Source organism: Actinia tenebrosa, unplaced genomic scaffold (assembly GCF_029948245.1).
Source record: "Actinia tenebrosa isolate PJP-AT-01 unplaced genomic scaffold, QUT_ActTen_1.0 PGA_scaffold0__85_contigs__length_37466705, whole genome shotgun sequence".
NCBI classification, from domain to species: domain Eukaryota; kingdom Metazoa; phylum Cnidaria; class Anthozoa; order Actiniaria; family Actiniidae; genus Actinia; species Actinia tenebrosa.
This window is the reverse complement of record NW_028292569.1, coordinates 12,273,942-12,293,348: the sequence shown is the minus strand read 5'-3', so window position 1 is coordinate 12,293,348 and position 19,407 is coordinate 12,273,942. Positions and strand designations below refer to the sequence as shown.

Sequence of the window (19,407 nt, the reverse complement as noted above, 5' to 3'; positions counted from 1 at the left end):
TATTTAATTAAATGTGATTGGTCTTCAGAGCGTCTTTTTAGCGCTATCAGTCACTCTAGATCTCATGCAGGTGTCTATGCTTGATCAAAAACCTTTAAAAAAAAAACCTAGCAGCTTCCGCTGAGAACAGCTTCACTAAAAGCCCTGGATTATAGCACTTATAATACATCATTTTCTCGTAAAACCGCAGCGTTTACGTTGAGTCTAACATTGCATTTGTACAGCAGCGCTATCAGTGCCATATGCTGTGGTAGGCTGGAAAATTCTCATTCAAATTTCATTCACCCAAGGTAAAAAAAAAACAGGAGACAACTTAAGCACAGCATAGGCTTGTATGTGTTGTATTGTAAATCCTGTCTGTGGCTGGCTATTAAGTTCCTGCAGACTTTACTAAATCCACCATAAGGATCTATCTGTTATGGCTCGAAAACAAACGACCAATAAACAGCTACATTATGAGAAGAGTGCTTGTAATGTCTACCGCGTACGCCAAGCACAAATAGGGAAGTATCAAGACACTGATTACTAATTAAAATGTCTGCAGGAATAAGATGAAGTATTGAATAAAACAAATGAAATGAAATAAAAAATAGATGACATCATTCACTCGTGAAATATGATCTTACAGTAAAAAATATATAGAGTGTAAATAGATAAACAGTGTATATAAACACATCATGTCAGAGTCGGCTAAAAACAAATCAACATTCACCGAGGGGTTGATAGGAAATAGAGAAGACCCTTTTCCGAGAGGCATTGGACTCATTGACTACCGCATGACTGTGACGCGCGCAACCTTATCAAACACATTGTAGTGAGGGTATAAATAATTCAAGAAAGCAGAATATGAGTATGCTTACTCTTAACGCCTTGGAAATTTTATGAGGACGAAATGAGCTTTTGAAGTAATTATTTTTTTTCAATACCATTTTTGCCAGGGATAGGTTCCTCCATTTCCCGGCAGACCTCCCGGTCCGTTAGTTAGTCAAATAAATCTAATGAGAGGCAACATGATTTATGGTTAAGAGCTTCTTTATAGGTTGATGAACTGCTTCAACAACCTTACAATTATGATTTATGGTGTTCTTGGTGTTTTTGTGAAGGTTACAACGAACAAATCCGGCTGATATTGAACGAGTAGTTTTTGATTACACATAAGAGAGAAGTAATTAATACCCGATTCAAACCTCATTACAGGATCTATATCATCATGCTTGTAGTTGATGGTAATCACTTCTGATGTTCAAAGATGACTTCTTGTAATTACGCATGAAAAGCAGGTTGTTTTTCTGCCGAGCGCGAAATCAAATGTGAATATGAATATGTGATTGTGGCGTGTTACTAACCCTAACTGATATTTATTTATAATACTTAATATTCTTTACATGTCACAAGTACTGATACTAACTGTCAGTCAATAGACCGGGCACTAGTAGTGCCGGACTGTACAATAAATACCCTAGACATGCTGTAACCCTTACACCAACACTAATCTTGATTCCAGAGGAGTTTAGTGATGAAAATACATCGTGGAAAAAATAAAGACAAAAAAAGACTATCACTATTATGATACCGGCGACATGTTTTACTTAAAGTCATGCAGTATTTACTAAGATAGTCATTAAGATCATTTAGGTGCCAATCAACTAAGGATAAATAGAAAGGATCTTCCTTGATGCGAGGTAATCGTAGTAATACCTTGATTCTTCTACAACCCTCAGAATTTCATCGGGAACTTTGTTTTTTTCGGGTTTGTACGGCTTTTTTTCTGATCTTGGTGCGAAGCCAGAGCTTTTTAGGGCGTTTTCATGCCATCCTGACCATGTATCCCAGTCAGGAACCGGTCCTGGTTCCCACGAGGTCATGTGGGACTCATACATGATCCCTATAGCATCGCAGTAGCTCTTCATGGTTTCATCAGGATGATCTAAAAGATCATCTGCATCTACTACTACAGGATTAGGATGAATGTTCTCTGTAATAAACTTATAGAGATCGTACATCTGTCGGAATCCCGCTTCCACGGGATCAAAGTAATTCCATCCCGTTAGCTTTGGGTTTGTCGAGGCGTGATACAAGGAAGTAATTGCCTTTGCAGGATCGCGAATGAGAAACGTGTGCTGAAAATCGTGAAATGTTTTATCTAAGAAAATGTGAAAATTGTTTTGGACACAGTAAGCCATGTCCTTAGAGAAGACAACATTAACACCATCATACTCCTTGTTCAGTTTCTTGCCCACTAGATGGTACGATTCTTTTGGATCGATAGGCGATGAAGCATATCTCAGACTCTGTCTTTCTTGTCCAAAGTAAAACACATTGGAATAGGGTTCGTGAAATACTTTGACATTACTTAGAGTCATTATCGAACGCTCAAATGCTGTCGAGACGCATCTTGGTGCCGTCCAAAGAATGATCTTTTTTGTCACCATCTCAGTGAGTCTGAGTCAATGAAGAATTGAGTCGTAGGTACCCTGGCTTTGTTGAAGCTCTCAGCGATGACAAGGTTCAAATGAGGTTACCTATGATATGGTGTGTTTTATAGTGTTCTTGCTGATCTGTCCCACATCCGTAAGGATCACAGTCCTACACCATCCCACACATTGCACGATAACAGGACCATATGTTACTCGATATTAGTACAAACATCATGCATCAGAGAACAACAAAACACTCTTAATCGAATATTCAAAGATCACAAAGAAATTTGTAAGAGGAAAATTGGTGTTTTGAAGTAGAAAACATCAATAAAACAAGCTTGTTACGGGCAGGTGGATGTGCTGACTCGACGTGGTAATGACTAGAATTAAGGTTTTGATCTTGATAAGGTGACGGGGTGTGTGAACCCTTGTAAATAATAAATAGAATTCATTTGAAACAAAATTGAATTTGAAATAACCAACAGTAAAACATCAACTTGACTTAATTCTTCTGAATTCGTTCAGCAGGAAGGCTAGCTTGGGATGGCTAACTGATCTTTAAAACATAGTATATATGCTAGACAATAGTTTGTTGATGTGTTTGTCATGAATATTGTAATGGGACTTGCAAACCGTCTTACTTTTCAATATCAATTAGTTCATGCATAACATGTACCTACTGTGGTGCTGACGACTGCTTGGTGACTCCATAATTACTGAATGGGGAATATAGAAAAGAGTTAATTTATAACCCAAAACTAGACTAAAGAATCTCCAAACTGATATTGATGGGTTGCAAGCATTCCTGCAAGCGAGTCAAAAGTCAAAAACATGGCGGCCATTGTGGTGCCGTTAACAATGGATGCTAATGAGAAATCTTTTGTTAAATGGCACCAACATGGCCGCGATGACGTAACGTCCAATCGAAGAAAAAATAATCGATTACTTACAAATTATTCCCTATACCTGATGGCAATGGATCGCATCACCGTTATTACTTCATTAAAAGTTAATGGAAAAACACTCAGTTGTATATTTTGAGATAATGACTGGGATGCAAACGATGTTTTGAATGTATTCATGTTAACATGACTGAATGTTTACAAATATACATCAGTGTACTACGTCAATGACACCCATGCAACACAGCAGGACATCAGTTCACATCATTTGTCAAGAACAGTTCTAGTTACTCCAGAATGAAGTGACTCCATGTACCTATAATACCGGCCAGTACTATCGTTCATCGATCAATGTGTTATCGCAGAGGATTTGTGTTTATGGCTCGATATCTTGTTATGAGGTCCTCCACGAGTCACGTGCTTCATTTTTAATTCATTTCTTTCATCTTAATGGGCAGTAATGAGTTCTGATGACGCCATTATATTAATATTAACTGATGAGCTAAAGATAACGACCGAGAAGTGAATCAGCTTTATCAAAAGAACGACAAACCATTCAATGATTTTAATTCCATAATTTTATTAAGTGTTGCATCATAAGTAGAGGTTTAACAAACGAGTAGGAGTGTTTTAACAGGTATAAAAGTACGAGGCTAATACCTGATAAAACACGATCTTCGAGTTTATTGAACAGCTTAAAACACTCAGGAATAATTCACAAATCTTTGGTCGAATTAAAGCGACCATAAACGTCATGAACATGAATCTTTATAGATCAATAGAAGTTTGTGCATCAATGTCATGTGAGATTCGTACGTCATTGTCATGCGCGGTGAGTCCAAAAAAGGCCTCAACAAGTTCAAGACAGCGTACATCGTGGGTCGTCGGTGATCGTACGTGAGACTGACCTGATAAACTCGTCCGTATTAGTAGTCTCCATATATAAAGGAACGTATCATTCTCACTTGAATACTAATAAAGGGCTAATGAAGAGGACTTTATCAGGTATAAAGGTCTATGCACGTGACGTGTATGGTCGATCCAATTGGCTTATGAATTATTCATCAGTAATGATTAACAGAGAACCCGATGGTAAGTTTCTTAATACTAGGTGTCAACCATATCTCGGTTATAAACTCTACCAATATCTAATCCTAAGGCGGTTCAAATGCTAATATCAGCAGTATATTTTAGGCTTTCCACCTTGGCAGCATCCATGTTCCATAAGCCCAATACCCGCAATATTCAGTCAAATTTAACCGGCGAGATCCAGGTGAGCTAGATAAGGTAAGGTAACAACCGATCATGTCCTCACATCAATAGCACTGACGTGTTAATGAACTGCTGTATATCTACATCAAAACGAGGCTATGCACTCATGTTTACCACACTTTACTAAAATAAAGCTAGTCTAAAATATCCATTTTTTGTTTAAAACTTAAACCGGGACGTTTAACGAAATTACATTTTTTTACATTTACAGTTTTGTCGAGTTTTTAAAACGAAGGTTTGATTGGGATAGCTAATGGTTCAGAAAGGCCACTGAAACATTTGACCCTATTCTCAAAATGTTACCAGATAACTCCATAGTCTCATGTTTGTTGGTAAACAAGAAAGAGCCGGTTCGATCCTAAAGCTTACCTTTCTTTAATGATTACGATTAATGATGCCGGAGAATCGACTGATTAAGCATCATATATACTTCTAAAAAAACGTTCAAAGAAAGTGTTACAGAAACCAATGTAGAGAACTGGTTTCCAAGTCTTCAGTCAGTCTTATTTAATGCCTTGGGTCCAACAACTGGATCATTACATTCCCTTGTTGGATTCTAAACCAGACTGAGCTGAACAGGGTAGCATGCATGACCAGTATTCTGTCTTCCCTGCTTTTCCTCCAGTTAGTAACTTGGAACCAGTACAATCATTTTACATCAGTTTTAGTTTACTATCAACTAAATGTTTCTCAGCGCTTGCAGTCGTATTATTGTATTGGTTACTTCAACTTCCCCAAGGTTAGTTGTACAGTACTTGGCCATCACATCAAGTTTACTGATATACGCTTGGCCTTGTAAAACTATTCTACCCATCAGCCAAGAAGTTCCGCAACCAGTGGAGGCATGTCAAGTTTGCCAAAGAATTCCAGAGTTACATAATTTTCCAGTGCTTTCTCGCTGTATGCTCGGAGAGTCGGAAGGCACAGAAGAAGCTTGCCAAGTCGATTTACCTTGTCTGGGTAGCGATTCATTTCATAGTCACGCAAGCACGAAGAAATTTTGGACTGCAGTTGTGACACTTTTGCTTTATCCACCAAACCTTGAGCATCTGAAAACGAAATAAACGACTCAAGCTCGTTTTCTTTTCCCTACCAATTCCTACAGCCGCCCCAATGATCCGCACGGTCCTATATTGAGACCGGAACGACATGCTTGTCAAGATGACACCGATTGGTCGAGTGAAAGTAGCGCGCACCAACCAGTCCCAGCGGAGACAGACGACGTATTCTACACGACGTTAACTGTGCCCGCGGTATGTACGCGTGTTTTAATGGGATAATCAGTCTCAGTTCCTGTGTAAGTCAGTAACGTATAATTGCTTTTCAAGGCACCCATATGAAAACTGCTCTAGTATCAAAGCATACATACATACATACTATACTTACCGGGACTCAACAGCACAAGTCCTGAAAGACAAGCAAATTCGTTGACATCTATGTTCAAATTTCTTAATTTGCCACAGAATTCCAGAGTTGTTGCGGTCAAATCTTTGCTCCATCCCATCTTGATACAGGCTTCAGCATCACAAATGACTTTCTCAGTGAACCTGAGAGACATTGGATCACAAGGGATGGATCTGTAAGCTAACCTAAACACATTCAGATCCATGAACGATGTCTTCAACAAAGTGATCTGGTCGTCCAAGCGTAAATCCTTGAACCCAGGCACGTCTTTACTCCATTGGATAACTTCGTATAACTCACGATAACCAGTTTGCATCAGTTTATTAACATCTACACCATCCGTCTGGTCGCCTACATCTGGAACGGGGCTTTCTGGTATTACGGCCACATTTGTTGCGATTTGTTCGATGATTTCCATGTACTCGTCTGACGTCTCTGATTCCTCTACATATTGGTCTTCCCCTTGGCTAGAAGTTAAGTCCACTTCCAACGACGAACTTTTAGATGGTTTTGATGCTAGCTTTGGCTTTTTGAGTTTGTGATCTTGGAGCGATGCATGTCTGTGTCTTCCACCTGGGGCGCGATCTTGCCTGACGGCTGCAAGACAACAAACCAATATACACCATTTAACACGACTAGAGGTGAAATGTTTATTCTAAATGAAAGGATTTAGTATCTAGGTGTAACCGGCGGCAAGGCGCTCAGCTATGAATCAGATTGCAAGTGGTTTTGACAAAAGAATTTATTGAAAAATTCACACAACTTTACAATACTCGAAAAAAAACGGGAACAAGATTACAGGATATCTCTTTACATCGTAGAGAATTCCTTGTCTTGATATGTGCAACGTCTTCAAGAACTTTTACTACACTGATTTAAGCTTAGTTTGGGCCTATTTTTATGGAAAAACCTGCATTCTTAAGACCTTACACATCCTATGCAATGTTGCACGCCCTAGGCGCAAACAGGATGTCCCAAACACGAACTTACGTAAACAAGCGCCAAACCTAGGCATGACTCACTGTAATGTAATTACGTACGGAAATTATTTCTTGCTTACGCATTTTCCACGCAAACAGTTAACTAAAGAATTACATTCCTATGTGTACACGAGGCATTCCTAATTAAAATATAGATTTATGACTAAATAATTACTGTCCGAAATAGTGTCTTTTGACTCTGTCACACTTGCCCCTCCTTTTTGTTTGCTTCGTCCTCGAGCAAATTCAGGAACAATGATGCGCAGGTGGACTCGTCAGTGCTGAAGTGCGGATCTTGGAAGATTATAGAGGTTGCTGTGTTGGCCTGCCGTTGTCCTTGTGGAACGTCGAAGTACAGGTGCAGCCAGTTCTTCCTCAGACACATCATCACTATCATCATCATCATCAGGTTCAGCTGGTTCTGTCATTGGTTGAAAGGCGATTGTCATTCCTCCAATGTCATCTTCTTCATCTGATGATTCTGGCGATGCAGTACATGTTTGTCTAGACCTGTCAGCTTGCTTGTGTCGTCCTCGTATCTCCAGCATTGGTCTTGGACACACTTGCATTTCTCCTTGACTAACAACTTTATCTCCTCCATGTCCATCAGCTCTTTCAACGACATATGTATTGTTGTCTCTTCGTTCGACGATTTTGTACACTTGGTTGTCCCATTTATCTTGAATCTTGTTTCTTCCTCTGACTTTACGGTTGCGAAGGAGTACTCGCTCTCCAACTTGTAGTGGTTCGGCCAGTGCTCTGCCCTTCTGGTCATGGATCTTCTTTCTGACGGTAGCAGCTTCCTTCAAGTTTTGTGTCACAGTGGTGTAAGCTTCTCGTAGACGAGTCTGGTGCTTGGTAATCCATTGCTGGTTGTCTACTGTCACTTGTCTGTCATCATCAGGAAGTAGAATGTCCAAAGGTAGCTTGGCATCTCGACCAAACATCAGGTAAAAGGGTGAGTATCCAGTCGTTGCATGTGGCGTAGCATTATAGGCGTAACATAACTCTTTCAGGTGTTCAGACCACCTTCTTTTCTTTTCTGCTGGTAGAGTTCTTAGAAGCTCATGTAGTGTACGGTTGAATCTTTCGCACTGCCCATTTCCTTGAGGATGATAGGGGGTTGTCCTTGACTTCTTAATTCCATACACTGCACACAACTCCTTGACTAGTTCTGCCTCAAATGACTTGCCTTGGTCAGAGTGTATTCTTTGGGGGATTCCATACACAAGGAACCATTCTTTAATCAGGGTCTTGACTACGGTTGTAGCTTTCTGATCACGGGTAGGTACAGCAATTGTAAACTTTGTGAACACATCTGTTAACACGAGGACATTTTCTCTTCCATCTGTTGCAGGCTCAAGCAAGGTAAAATCCATCGCTAGCACTTCCAATGGCCTAGTAGCTAGTAGGCTGCCCATCGGCGTCTTGACTGGAAGGTAGGATCCTTTGGCAATGACACATCTTTCACAATTTGAGATCCATTGCTTCACATCTCCTCGCATACCGGGCCACCAACATCTTTTCCTCAAGAGCTGTTCTGTCCTGTCTTGTCCTTGATGTCCACATTGATCGTGCGCACCCTTCAGTACTTGTGATTTCATTGATGTGGGGAGTAGCAGTAACCGAAGCTCACTTCCCTGTCCGACTCCTGTACGGCGGTAGAGAACTCCATGGCTTTCCTCAATCCTGTTCCAGTGACTAAGCAACTTCCTTGTATCCCTTGTCTCTTGTTGGCTTTGCCTTTTACTTGGCCGACGTCCAAGGTTTCGGTAGTGGAGGAGACGACTGATACATGGGTCCTCCTGCTGTAGTCGTTGGATCTCTGTGAGAGGTGTGGTTGGGAATGAGGTTGCTTGCTCCTCCAGCGCACTTGTCTCTGTGTTGCTTATGAACGCTGCTGATACCATCAAATGTTGACGTACCTCTTCTGGTAGGTCTGTAGTATTGGTAGAATAGGCTAGTGTACTTCTTACTTCAACTGTGGTTGGTTCTTCATCTCGGTTGATGCGACTTAGAGCATCTGCATTCTGGTTGTGACGTCCAGGGCGGTACTTGATGGTGAAGTTGAAGTTTGCTAACTCTGCAGCCCACCTCTGCTCCACAGCTTTCAGCTTACTCTTTGACTGTAGGTATGTCAGCGGGTTGTTGTCTGTGTAGACGACAAACTTTGATCCCAGCAGGTACTCCCTGAACTTCTCACATACAGCCCACTTCAAGGCTAGTAGTTCCAGCTTCCTCGATGAGTAGTTCTCCATGTTTCGCTCTCCACCTCTCAGGCCTCGGCTGGCATAAGCGGTCACTTTGACTCTTCCGTCCTGTTCTTGGGACAGCACGGCTCCCAATCCTTCGTTGGACGCATCCGTCTCTAGGATGAAGGGCTTGGTGTAGTCCGGGTAGGCCAGCACTGGTGCTGAGGTTAGTAGATTCTTTAACTTGTTGAAGCTCTTTTGGCACTCTTCTGTCCACAGTACGCCAATCTGCTTTCGGGTGGTCTTGTTACTTCCTCCGCTCCCGAGCTCAGCAACTAACTTGTGCAGCGGACCTGCCACTTGAGCGAACTTGGGGACAAATCTTCTGTAGTAAGACGCGAAACCAAGGAATGATCGCACATCGCGCACTGTCTGGGGGACTGGCCACTCGTTAACTGCCTTTGTCTTTTCAGGGTCTGTCTCGACACCGTCAGCAGAGACCACGTGCCCCAGGTAGGACACCCGATCTCTGAAGAGTTGACACTTGGTTGGTTCAACCTTTAATCCATGATGCTTCAGCTTACTGAATACCGTTTCCAACCGCTCAAGATGTTCTTCAATGGTGGATGAGAAGACTATGATGTCGTCCAGGTAGACCATCAGGGTGCGAAGTATGTCCTCTCGGAAGACTCCTTGCATCAACCTTTGGAAGGTCGCTGGGGCATTCTGTAGTCCAAACGGCATCCGAGTGTACTGAAACAAACCCATGGGCGTTGTGAACGCAGTCTTGTGCTGATCATCAGGATGGACTTCAATTTGATTGTAGGCTGATGCCAGATCTATGGTGGAAAAGTACTTTGCGCCACGCAGTGCCTCCAGTGATTCCTCTATCCTTGGTAGGGGGTACTGATCACGCTTGGTTTTCTGGTTCAGCTTCCGGTAGTCGACGCACATCCTCAAGGCTCCAGACTTCTTTCGTACAAGCACTATTGGGGAGGCATAGTTACTCTCACTTGGACATATCACTCCTTTTTCTAGCAAGTCTTGTAGATGCTGTTGCACCTCCTGGTATTGGTTTGGAGGAATCCTTCTGTAACGCTCTGTGACAGGCACATCATCGTCTGTGTAGATGCGATGATATGTTGTCTTTGTACAGCCAAGGTCCTCCTTACATGAAGCAAACACCTCTTCATTTCTTTCGAACATCTGGAGAGCTTTCTCCCTCTGAAGTTCCGTCCCGGGGAAATGTTCCAGGGTAATCCCGTGAGGGGGTGTCTGTATCCTTTGCCAACGTACTTTGCCCACAGCTTCCCGTTGGGGTGGCATCTGAGGGTCAGCACTAAGGTTACAGCACACTGTCACCATGTTATTCTCGTGTAGGAACTCCAACTGCTCTCCTCTCTTGACCATCTCTCCCTCTCGCACAATTCCAATCCGCGTCCTCGGCTTTAGCCATATGTCCTTTGCCGTCTGGTTGGCAACTCTGACATAGTAACACGTCTTGGTAGTATCCACGAGAGTACTGGCCACGGTGAGGTTTCCTTCTACTGGTACACCAAGGGGTTCGATCACAGCATCAGTGCCCCATGATGGGCCTGTGACCAAGACATCAGATTCCGTGAAAGCAGGGACCCAGACTTTGTCTGAGCCGGCTACTTTCACGAACCCAGTTTTACGTTTACTCTTCTTCTCTTCATCTTGCAGGATCTGTTGGTATTGGGGCACCTGCCCAAGAACGTTGGTTCCCAGTAGGCCAGGTACCCTCCTCTGCATGACTGTAGTGGCTGCTGTGTCCTTCGTGATGAAGATGCCGCACCCAGGGACCACCACTCCTCCGATCTCTACTGTAGCGACGATATATCCAATGTAAGGGATGTCCAAACCGTTAGCTCCTCGCAGCTGCAGTAATCTTGTTTCAGGGTGTAGGTCTCCTAGGGTTGACTGTAGCTTTTCCCTGTAGAACGACTCGGTGATGAGGGTAACCATGGAGCCCGTATCCACTAAGCTTTTCACAGGTACTCCGCCAATCCTCGCCACCACTGTGGGACTTGTCCCGACAAACTTTTCGTTCTGAAAAAGAGAATTAGAGCCACTACAGTTCCTCTCCACGGCGTGGCTCACTGCCGTGGAGAGCTGGAGTTTGACTCCTTCTGTGGTGCTGCTGGTGCCTTGTCTTTCAGGGGCTTTGGGCAGTTCGGCCGAAGATGTCCAAGCTCGTGGCAGTTGTAACATCTCCTCGGACCACGTGGGGGACTTCGTGGTGGTGATGGGCTTGCTAACTTCATGGTAAGTTGGGTTAGCAGCTTCTGCTGCTCATCCAGCAATTTTTGTTGCTGCATGAGCCTCTCCACCAGGGCCTTCTGTCCTGCTGTAAGCTCTTGGATGGCATTTACTTGGTTGCTCTCCACCAACACCTCCTTGGCCGCTGCATGGCGATGTGCTCCTCTATCTGTGTCTTCCGAGCTACGATAGGCCTCTTGCCTCACCTCGTTGAAGGTCTTCTCGGGATGTTCTCTGATATAGCGCTTGAGATCCCTGCGCAACAGGTTGTCACGCAAGTTCTCAACGAATGTGTCTCTGAGGTTCTGGTCCTTGTTTTCCAGGGCTCCTACGTGTACTCTGGTTATGTGCTCCGCCATCGACATCAGGGCATGGGCAAAGTCCTGGATGGGCTCCCTGTCACCTTGTTTTCTGGCGAAAAACCTCTGGAGAAGCTGGGTCTTGGTGAGCTTCTCTCCGAAGACGTCTCTCAGAATCCTGAAGAAACCCTCCGGGTCTGTCCAGTCATCCGCAGGCCTTAGTCGAACTTCATCTCGAGCCGCTCCTTCTAAGCTATGGTACAGGAAATCCACTGCCTCTTGAGAAGTTAACTTCTGGGCAGCCACAGACCTCTGTGCATCCGCTATCCAGTCTTCAAGCACCTTGTCGTCTCTACCACCAGCATACTTTCTCAGCTTCTTCTCCCTTGGCACTGTCACTTTTACCACTGGTGCAGGAACAGGTTGGGCAGGGGGTCCTCCTTCAGCCTGCATGCCATCCAGCTGTGCCTTGAGTGCAGCCAATTGCTCTGTGAGTGCAGCCACAGCTTCTTCTGCCATGATTTCAGTCTCGTTCCCGTTGGTAAATAATCAGTAACTACTAATGTCAACTTTCTTGCAATCCCACTTCTGACACCAAAAATGTAACCGGCGGCAAGGCGCTCAGCTATGAATCAGATTGCAAGTGGTTTTGACAAAAGAATTTATTGAAAAATTCACACAACTTTACAATACTCGAAAAAAAACGGGAACAAGATTACAGGATATCTCTTTACATCGTAGAGAATTCCTTGTCTTGATATGTGCAACGTCTTCAAGAACTTTTACTACACTGATTTAAGCTTAGTTTGGGCCTATTTTTATGGAAAAACCTGCATTCTTAAGACCTTACACATCCTATGCAATGTTGCACGCCCTAGGCGCAAACAGGATGTCCCAAACACGAACTTACGTAAACAAGCGCCAAACCTAGGCATGACTCACTGTAATGTAATTACGTACGGAAATTATTTCTTGCTTACGCATTTTCCACGCAAACAGTTAACTAAAGAATTACATTCCTATGTGTACACGAGGCATTCCTAATTAAAATATAGATTTATGACTAAATAATTACTGTCCGAAATAGTGTCTTTTGACTCTGTCACATAGGCACACATAACTGAATGAGAATTGGAAATATACTGCATTAATATAAAAAGTTTGATTACCGAGCTTGAGCATGCCGTTGTCCAGACACTTCTGGAATCGACAGTATTGGCACCTGTTTCTAGTCATTTGGTTAACGTCACACTTTCCATCAGCTTTGCAGGTGTAATCTAACTGTTTCTGTACAGTACGCTTAAAGAAGCCCTTGCATCCTTCACAAGTAAACACGCCATAATGATATCCAGTAGCTTTGTCACTACATACTACACAAAGTGGACCTGTGGATCCCTCTTGTACAACCTCGGCTGCCTTGCCATTTTCTTCTGGCACTACGTCTGCTTCTGATTTCGACGAGTTTAAGTTTAATTTTCTGATAAACTGACATGGTTCCAGTTCTTCAAGGCTATTGGATCGTTTTATTTTGGCGTTTGACGAGTCAGCTGCTATGTTGTTTTCTAAGAAGACCGCGTCGGAACCTTCACTACACGTGGATGTAGAACGATAACTACGCATCGACGGAGGAACGTTTTCTTGTTGCAACTCCATCTCTGACATTCTGCAGATTTGAAAAAGGTTAAGCTTCAAAAAGATTGTATAAACTATCTAATCATTTAAAGAGCAACGGAAAGAACAGGTAAGTGTCCTGAATGATGAATGAATCTAAAAAATAGATATTCTCAAATAGAAACTTCCGGCCGTCGAGTGATCAAGTACTTCATATTTGTTGGCTCAAGCTGCCGGATCTGATGCAAGTCTTAAGAATGAGGCAGGCCCAAACAAATCCAGTACAAAAAGTTCAACGTATGACCACAAGACCTCTCAGTAAATGACCTAAGACTACACTTGTCAATATTATTCCTTTCAGAAACTAAAGAGGGCCTCTAGGTTATCAGTATGAGTTTTTAAATTATAACTGTCAGGTGTTACCCTCATTCATTCATTCAAAGAACCTCAACTGTACCGGGAGAAGTAAACTGCAGATTACAGATCACGGGTGGCAGGTTATAGATAGCAGGTTGCACTATATATATCACCTTTTCTGGATACAAAACTAGCCGATATGACTGAATTCGTTGTGTGACACCAACAGGAAACAGTAAAACGTGTTGACAGAATATACGGATTTGACCTTGAAAGTGGAGAATATAGGTATTAACAAAGATATATTTGAAATATATTTGGGTTTATATAATGATAGCTGCTGGATTTTGCTGAAACAAAAATCAAATAATTCATATCATTTAATGTAACTGTTTAGCTTGTGGAAATATTCCAAGTTTGCCGCAAGTGCCTGACAAGTCACAAGAATATTAACTAGACAGATAGGAGAGAGTTAAGTCATCAATCTATAACTTGCAACCTTCAGTTTATTCCCTACATATCTACTCTCATATGAATGATGGGTACAAATTCAACATCAAAGTATTTGCTTTTAAGAATTTCTCCTATATAAACTAGAAAACCTGGAATAATGCTAATTGGTTTAGTAGGATACTCAAAAATGGACTCAGCAATACAATCAATGTGCCTGGTTTGTTATTCAGGTGATTTAATCAAGGGCCAAGTAATCTTCTGACATCAACTGTCCCCAGTTTGTTTGGGATCTGTTCATTGTGTTGCATGAAAATTAAGGATATCAGTTTACCTGAACTGAAGTACAAGGAGAAATTATATTTCTTTAAGAAGAACTCACTACAATTCTCAGACAGAATATCTTTTAAAAGTAGTGGAAGATACAGGTAATTTTTGAAGGGGGAGAGGAGTAACTATCAAGGAAAAAGGGGTGGCTTGCTAAGAATAATAGTGTGAAATTTGAGTGAAAATGGGGTGCCAACCCACCCCCTTCACCACCCCTGGATCCATCTCTGAAAAGTAATAAAAATACAATAAAATGACTGAGGTCTTGAAAATGTATGAAATTATTTGAAAACTGAATTCAATAATTGTTTTTTTTTATAGATTTAGTTATACCAAGGAAAAAGATTTCATTCTGCATTAAAAAAAATAAAAACCCATTTTCAATCTCCAATGTGACCTTGAAAGAACTTGGCATGATAAAATCTAATAATTTTTTTTTCCTACAGACAATACATTTATACAATACATAAGAAGGATAGTGAGTAAAATGTATTAGAATATATCTTCCAACAGCAAACCATGTACCTTATTCAACGATTCTGGCTGAAAAAACAACATGACCCTAACACGTTTCCTTGGCAATTTGTTTTGCAACAAACAATACAAGTGTACAACTTTCTTTATATAGCCTACAGTTAGGTGTGATAAATGCTATTTTAAGAACAGTCTTCTTTACTCATTACAATTGCAGGTCAGGCAGCAGTATGACAAAATGTCAATAGAATATTAGCTAGTTGCCATGGTAATATATAAATGGAAAGTAAGGAAGAAGGGTTCCACAAATAATATTGATAGGCCTTAAGTACATATTGTGTAAATAACAGCTATCAAATTTGGCCTTAGGTAATTTTCAAACATTTCTCAAATCTGCACATTTTACCTGTTACAAATGTGTTTGATTTGTCATGTAGTGTAGGTTCTATTGATGGTGCAATTATATACTTGCTATTCATGCAGATTATTATCAACCACAACTACTACAATTCAAAACATGTTTAAAAATAAAGAAAAGAAGTAGTTACAAGAAATATAACATATTAAGACAAGCTGTGTGTTATTGTTATTGACAGTAATGTTACAAGAAAAATAAACAACTTTCTATATTCTAAAAAAACACTCAAGGCATACCTGATTTCCTTATTACTTTATAAGTTATATGTAAAGTACATACAAAGACACATACTTTATTTGCTAATGCAAGTTCATATTTGGGCAGCACAGGTTGGCATGAACCTGCCTACTTAAACTAACAATTTAGAGTGAAGTCATTAAACCTGTGAAATAAATATTAGACTAATACACTTTAGCAAACCTTAATTCCATTGCTTTCTTTTATGTCTATTTGACTATTACACATTGACTAATAGTTTTTATTTCACAGGTTAAATGCCTTCATTCTAAAAACAATTTAAAAAAATGTATATAAATTAGATAAAAATCTACTCATATTTACAGAATTTCAAATTTATCCTCAAGAGATTCAGGAACCAACATTCAGACATAAACTATCAGACTCATTGTTTTGGTAAAAACCAGTGGCTTCCGTGCCTCCCCCTGGTAAAGGGAAAATGAAAGTGAAACTACCATTGTATCTGAGTGATCACTATTTTCTTGCAAACTCTCATCAATACTTGTAACAGACACAGACATTGCCCACTACAATAATTCATAGACAAACAAACCTCATCAAAAGGGTCCATCAGATCTATTGTAATGCAATCAAGAAAAATTAATTAAAAACTACTTAATTTTGGAGCAGTTAACATGTTTTCTAACTTGATAAAGTAAAAGAATCCTTTCACTTTATTGATAGATACTAGAATTAAAAAAATATAAATACTGAAATAAACATGAAACAATAGATGAATGGTGGGTGACTATTCCTAGCTGTATGGATATGAATGATATTAAGAGGTGTACAACGGATACATATATTATAGTACCCTTAATTGTGCAGTGATATCACACTATCTGCGAATAAACAAGCTTTCTATTACTGAATGATGAAACCATCTTGTACATTTGTGTAATTAGTAGATTCATAAAGTACGAACAACGTGATCAAGCTTATTTACAATTATTGTTAAGAGGAATTGGTTCTCAAACAAGGGCGATCTGTGACCACAATAAAAATAATATAAGTAAACCAGATCTGAAATGTTTAGATTACAAGTTTTCGACGAGTGTGAGAAAAACCATAGCATGCATTTGTCTTAGTACTTCAAATCATAAGGACTTGAGGAATGAACTATGTATCTATTACACCATAAAAATATGTAAAAAAAGAAATTTTTTTTTACACCAATGATTGAATACATAAATCAGGAAATAGATATATGTAACTTTGTAGTTCATTGAGGCGTTACGTTCAAGACGAGGGACTAGTAAACAAGATCAACCATTTGCGGTTAGGTTTCGATTTACATGCACCACTACAAACAAAAGAAAGATAAACTTAAAGCAGAATACACCATATGTTATGTAAACTTGTAGTTTTTGTACATAATGAATGGATGGGGTGATGTTGACTGTAGAGTATTGGGTGATGTCCTGCTGATCTCTCTGTGGCTGTTCAAGAAAATCTCGGCAAACAAGTAGCGTTACAATACGTAAATCTTGTAAAACATATCCGAAGGTAAGTGGAGCAGTTTTTTTACAAGAACAGATTGTATTTTGGCATCCTGCAGGCGGGAATGGTTTTCAGAATAATTTGAGGTTATGCTCGACCACTACACGCGCGAGCCATGAATTCGATCGTCAGGCAAACATTTATTACTTCGTAATCACTATTTTTCACACAAATAAAGTGTTTACTTTTGGTTTATTCCTTGCGGATGTCTTTAGCCTCTTAGCAATAAGTACTTAGCAATAGGTAAAATGTATGCCATGAAAGTAGATAGAGGGTATCAAGTCTTATGTACTGATAGCTGGTTCGGTTTGCTGAACAGGCAATCCATAAGAAAAGTGTCAAAGTTTATCGATTCAAGATAAAACGTGCTCGACAAGCTACCGAGGTAGCGACACTCTCAAAACAAAAATAAGATTTAAGAGAGGAAGGCAATAGATTCATGTTAGTGTAACGCCGATCAAGGAAATTAGGGTCGGTCGCAAGCTAAATGTAAAACTTTGGCGTTTATTTTTGGACCAAAGCCTAAATCCTTAGCCCTCAAAGTTACGAAAAAAAAAATGTCGATTAACACCAGACACAACCTGAATCCTTTCATTTATACCCAAAATAGCACGATTTACAGACCCCAAAAATCAAATAATCGCTCTCCCAAGTAATATTCAGATGCAAAAAGTATACCAAAACAACGTTATGGCTGTAAGCTGAATCGTGTGTCGTGCGAGAAAACTGTCTGATTCTAACAGGTATTTCAACGTGTACCGATGCATACTTCGATTCAAATCCATAGATTATATGTTAATACGATACTTACTGTTATAAAATTACTCTTCCAACGATCTGAATGTTGATTTTTCGAGGAAAAGACGGCAGAATGCAGCCCACATTCAACCAAAAATTGAAGTAAACATCGGCTGTTTGCAAAGATCGGGCAATCCTTGAGGAGACTGGGGTTAGTCACGTGATTTGGTTCTATTTTTATCAGTCTGGCTGGCTGGCTCTCATGCCCATGGCACCGACATCACACCTGTGCGAAGAAAAACGGCAAGACAACGACACCAACTGATGAATAGACTTTAATGGTTACAGGAAATGTTTACATTCGGGCTACTGTAAAAAACCAAACGATATTTTTGTGGCTGAATAAATTAAAGTTTAGCTGCATCCCACCCAAAATGCACTATGGGCACTATGTATATCCAATCAGCGAACTCGGTACATTTTTTTCTGTGCTGACATTATTTACCGATGAATATAATATACTTCATGCAACATAACGTTATTCACCGACGTTTTTTTGAAGTACCTGTACGTATATGCAACTTAACTAACGGTGCTAGTAATGCTGGGTTAGTGAAGGAAAACTGCTCATTGCATGGCGATAATAAATAACCTGGGGAGTAAGGAATGGAAAATGAGATTTTGGTAATTGGGAATGAGAAAATGGGATGGCAAAAAACGAAATTGATTCTTTTCCTCTAGGATAGCAGTTGCTAAAATTGTTAACAAACCCCGGTTGAAAAACTCGATAAAACAAGATTTGAACTAGAATACCAAAGTTTTAGCTGTTGCAATTGGAGACAAGGTTAAAGCTAGGATCCAGGGCAGGGATCCTTTACTTATTATTAGCTATTATACAGAAAAGTGTTACCTCTCTCCTAATGGACTCCTTAATATAAACCATGATGCTTGATATCGCATGTTAGTGTACGGGTCTAAAGGCTGGCAGTTGCCTTTGGTAGCTGTTATGTCTTTCCCTTTAGCATGGCCGTTCAGGGTTATGGAATGAAAAAAACGCACGCACAAAAAAAACATCAAGAGACAAAACAGCAAAACCTTAAGGTGGCTGACTACTTTGGGAAAAAATAAACAGAAAATTATACAATCCTGAGGTTGGAGGGTAACGTAGCCTTCCTTGGGGAAGGCCGGTAAAGTAGCATCGTTCTGGAGGAGCCCTCTGTTAATGCCTTAGACTCATGAGGCTCAGCGAAAACGAGTACAATATTCATGCTACAAAACCACATTTTTCACAGAAAGAGTCAACTATTACAACGATTCCGCTCGTTGCTTTATACCTGCAGGGCGCATGGGCGGATATCGGTGGGAGGTACTCATAACCAAGTTTAGTTTTGGGTCAAAAAGTCCAATTATGCAAGAATACGTCTTCCGTTATACGATCTTGGTCTCAATGTCTTGACACAAATGCTGAGAGACTAGAGTGCTGAATGATAGTAGATCTCTTGCTGAAAGAAATCAATAATTATAATTATCGAGTCATGTAATCTGA

The 19,407-nt window shown here is 40.6% G+C and overlaps 2 protein-coding genes across 3 annotated transcripts; both read right to left on the bottom strand.

Moving 5' to 3' along the window:
• Positions 1 to 999: 999 nt before the first annotated feature.
• LOC116297155 (uncharacterized) lies at positions 1,000 to 2,640 on the bottom strand. Its single transcript, XM_031705321.2, has one exon. It carries the CDS (start codon positions 2,430 to 2,432, stop codon positions 1,647 to 1,649), a length of 786 nt encoding a protein of 261 aa, XP_031561181.1. The 5' UTR covers positions 2,433 to 2,640; the 3' UTR covers positions 1,000 to 1,646.
• A 1,242-nt stretch (positions 2,641 to 3,882) lies between these two features.
• On the bottom strand, positions 3,883 to 18,074 carry LOC116297151 (retinoic acid receptor RXR-alpha-B). 2 transcript variants are annotated; one of them, XM_031705317.2, is made up of 5 exons: positions 17,935 to 18,074; positions 13,891 to 13,985; positions 12,919 to 13,412; positions 5,981 to 6,595; positions 3,883 to 5,643 (listed from the first exon to the last, which is right to left on the bottom strand). In XM_031705317.2, exons 3-5 carry the CDS (start codon positions 13,409 to 13,411, stop codon positions 5,408 to 5,410), a joined length of 1,344 nt encoding a protein of 447 aa, XP_031561177.1. In that variant the 5' UTR covers position 13,412; positions 13,891 to 13,985; positions 17,935 to 18,074; the 3' UTR covers positions 3,883 to 5,407. The 2 variants fall into 2 exon arrangements, with proteins under 2 accessions (XP_031561177.1, XP_031561178.1); XM_031705318.2 differs by lacking the exon at positions 13,891 to 13,985 and having other exon boundaries at positions 17,935 to 18,071.
• Between the last annotated feature and the right edge of the window lie 1,333 nt (positions 18,075 to 19,407).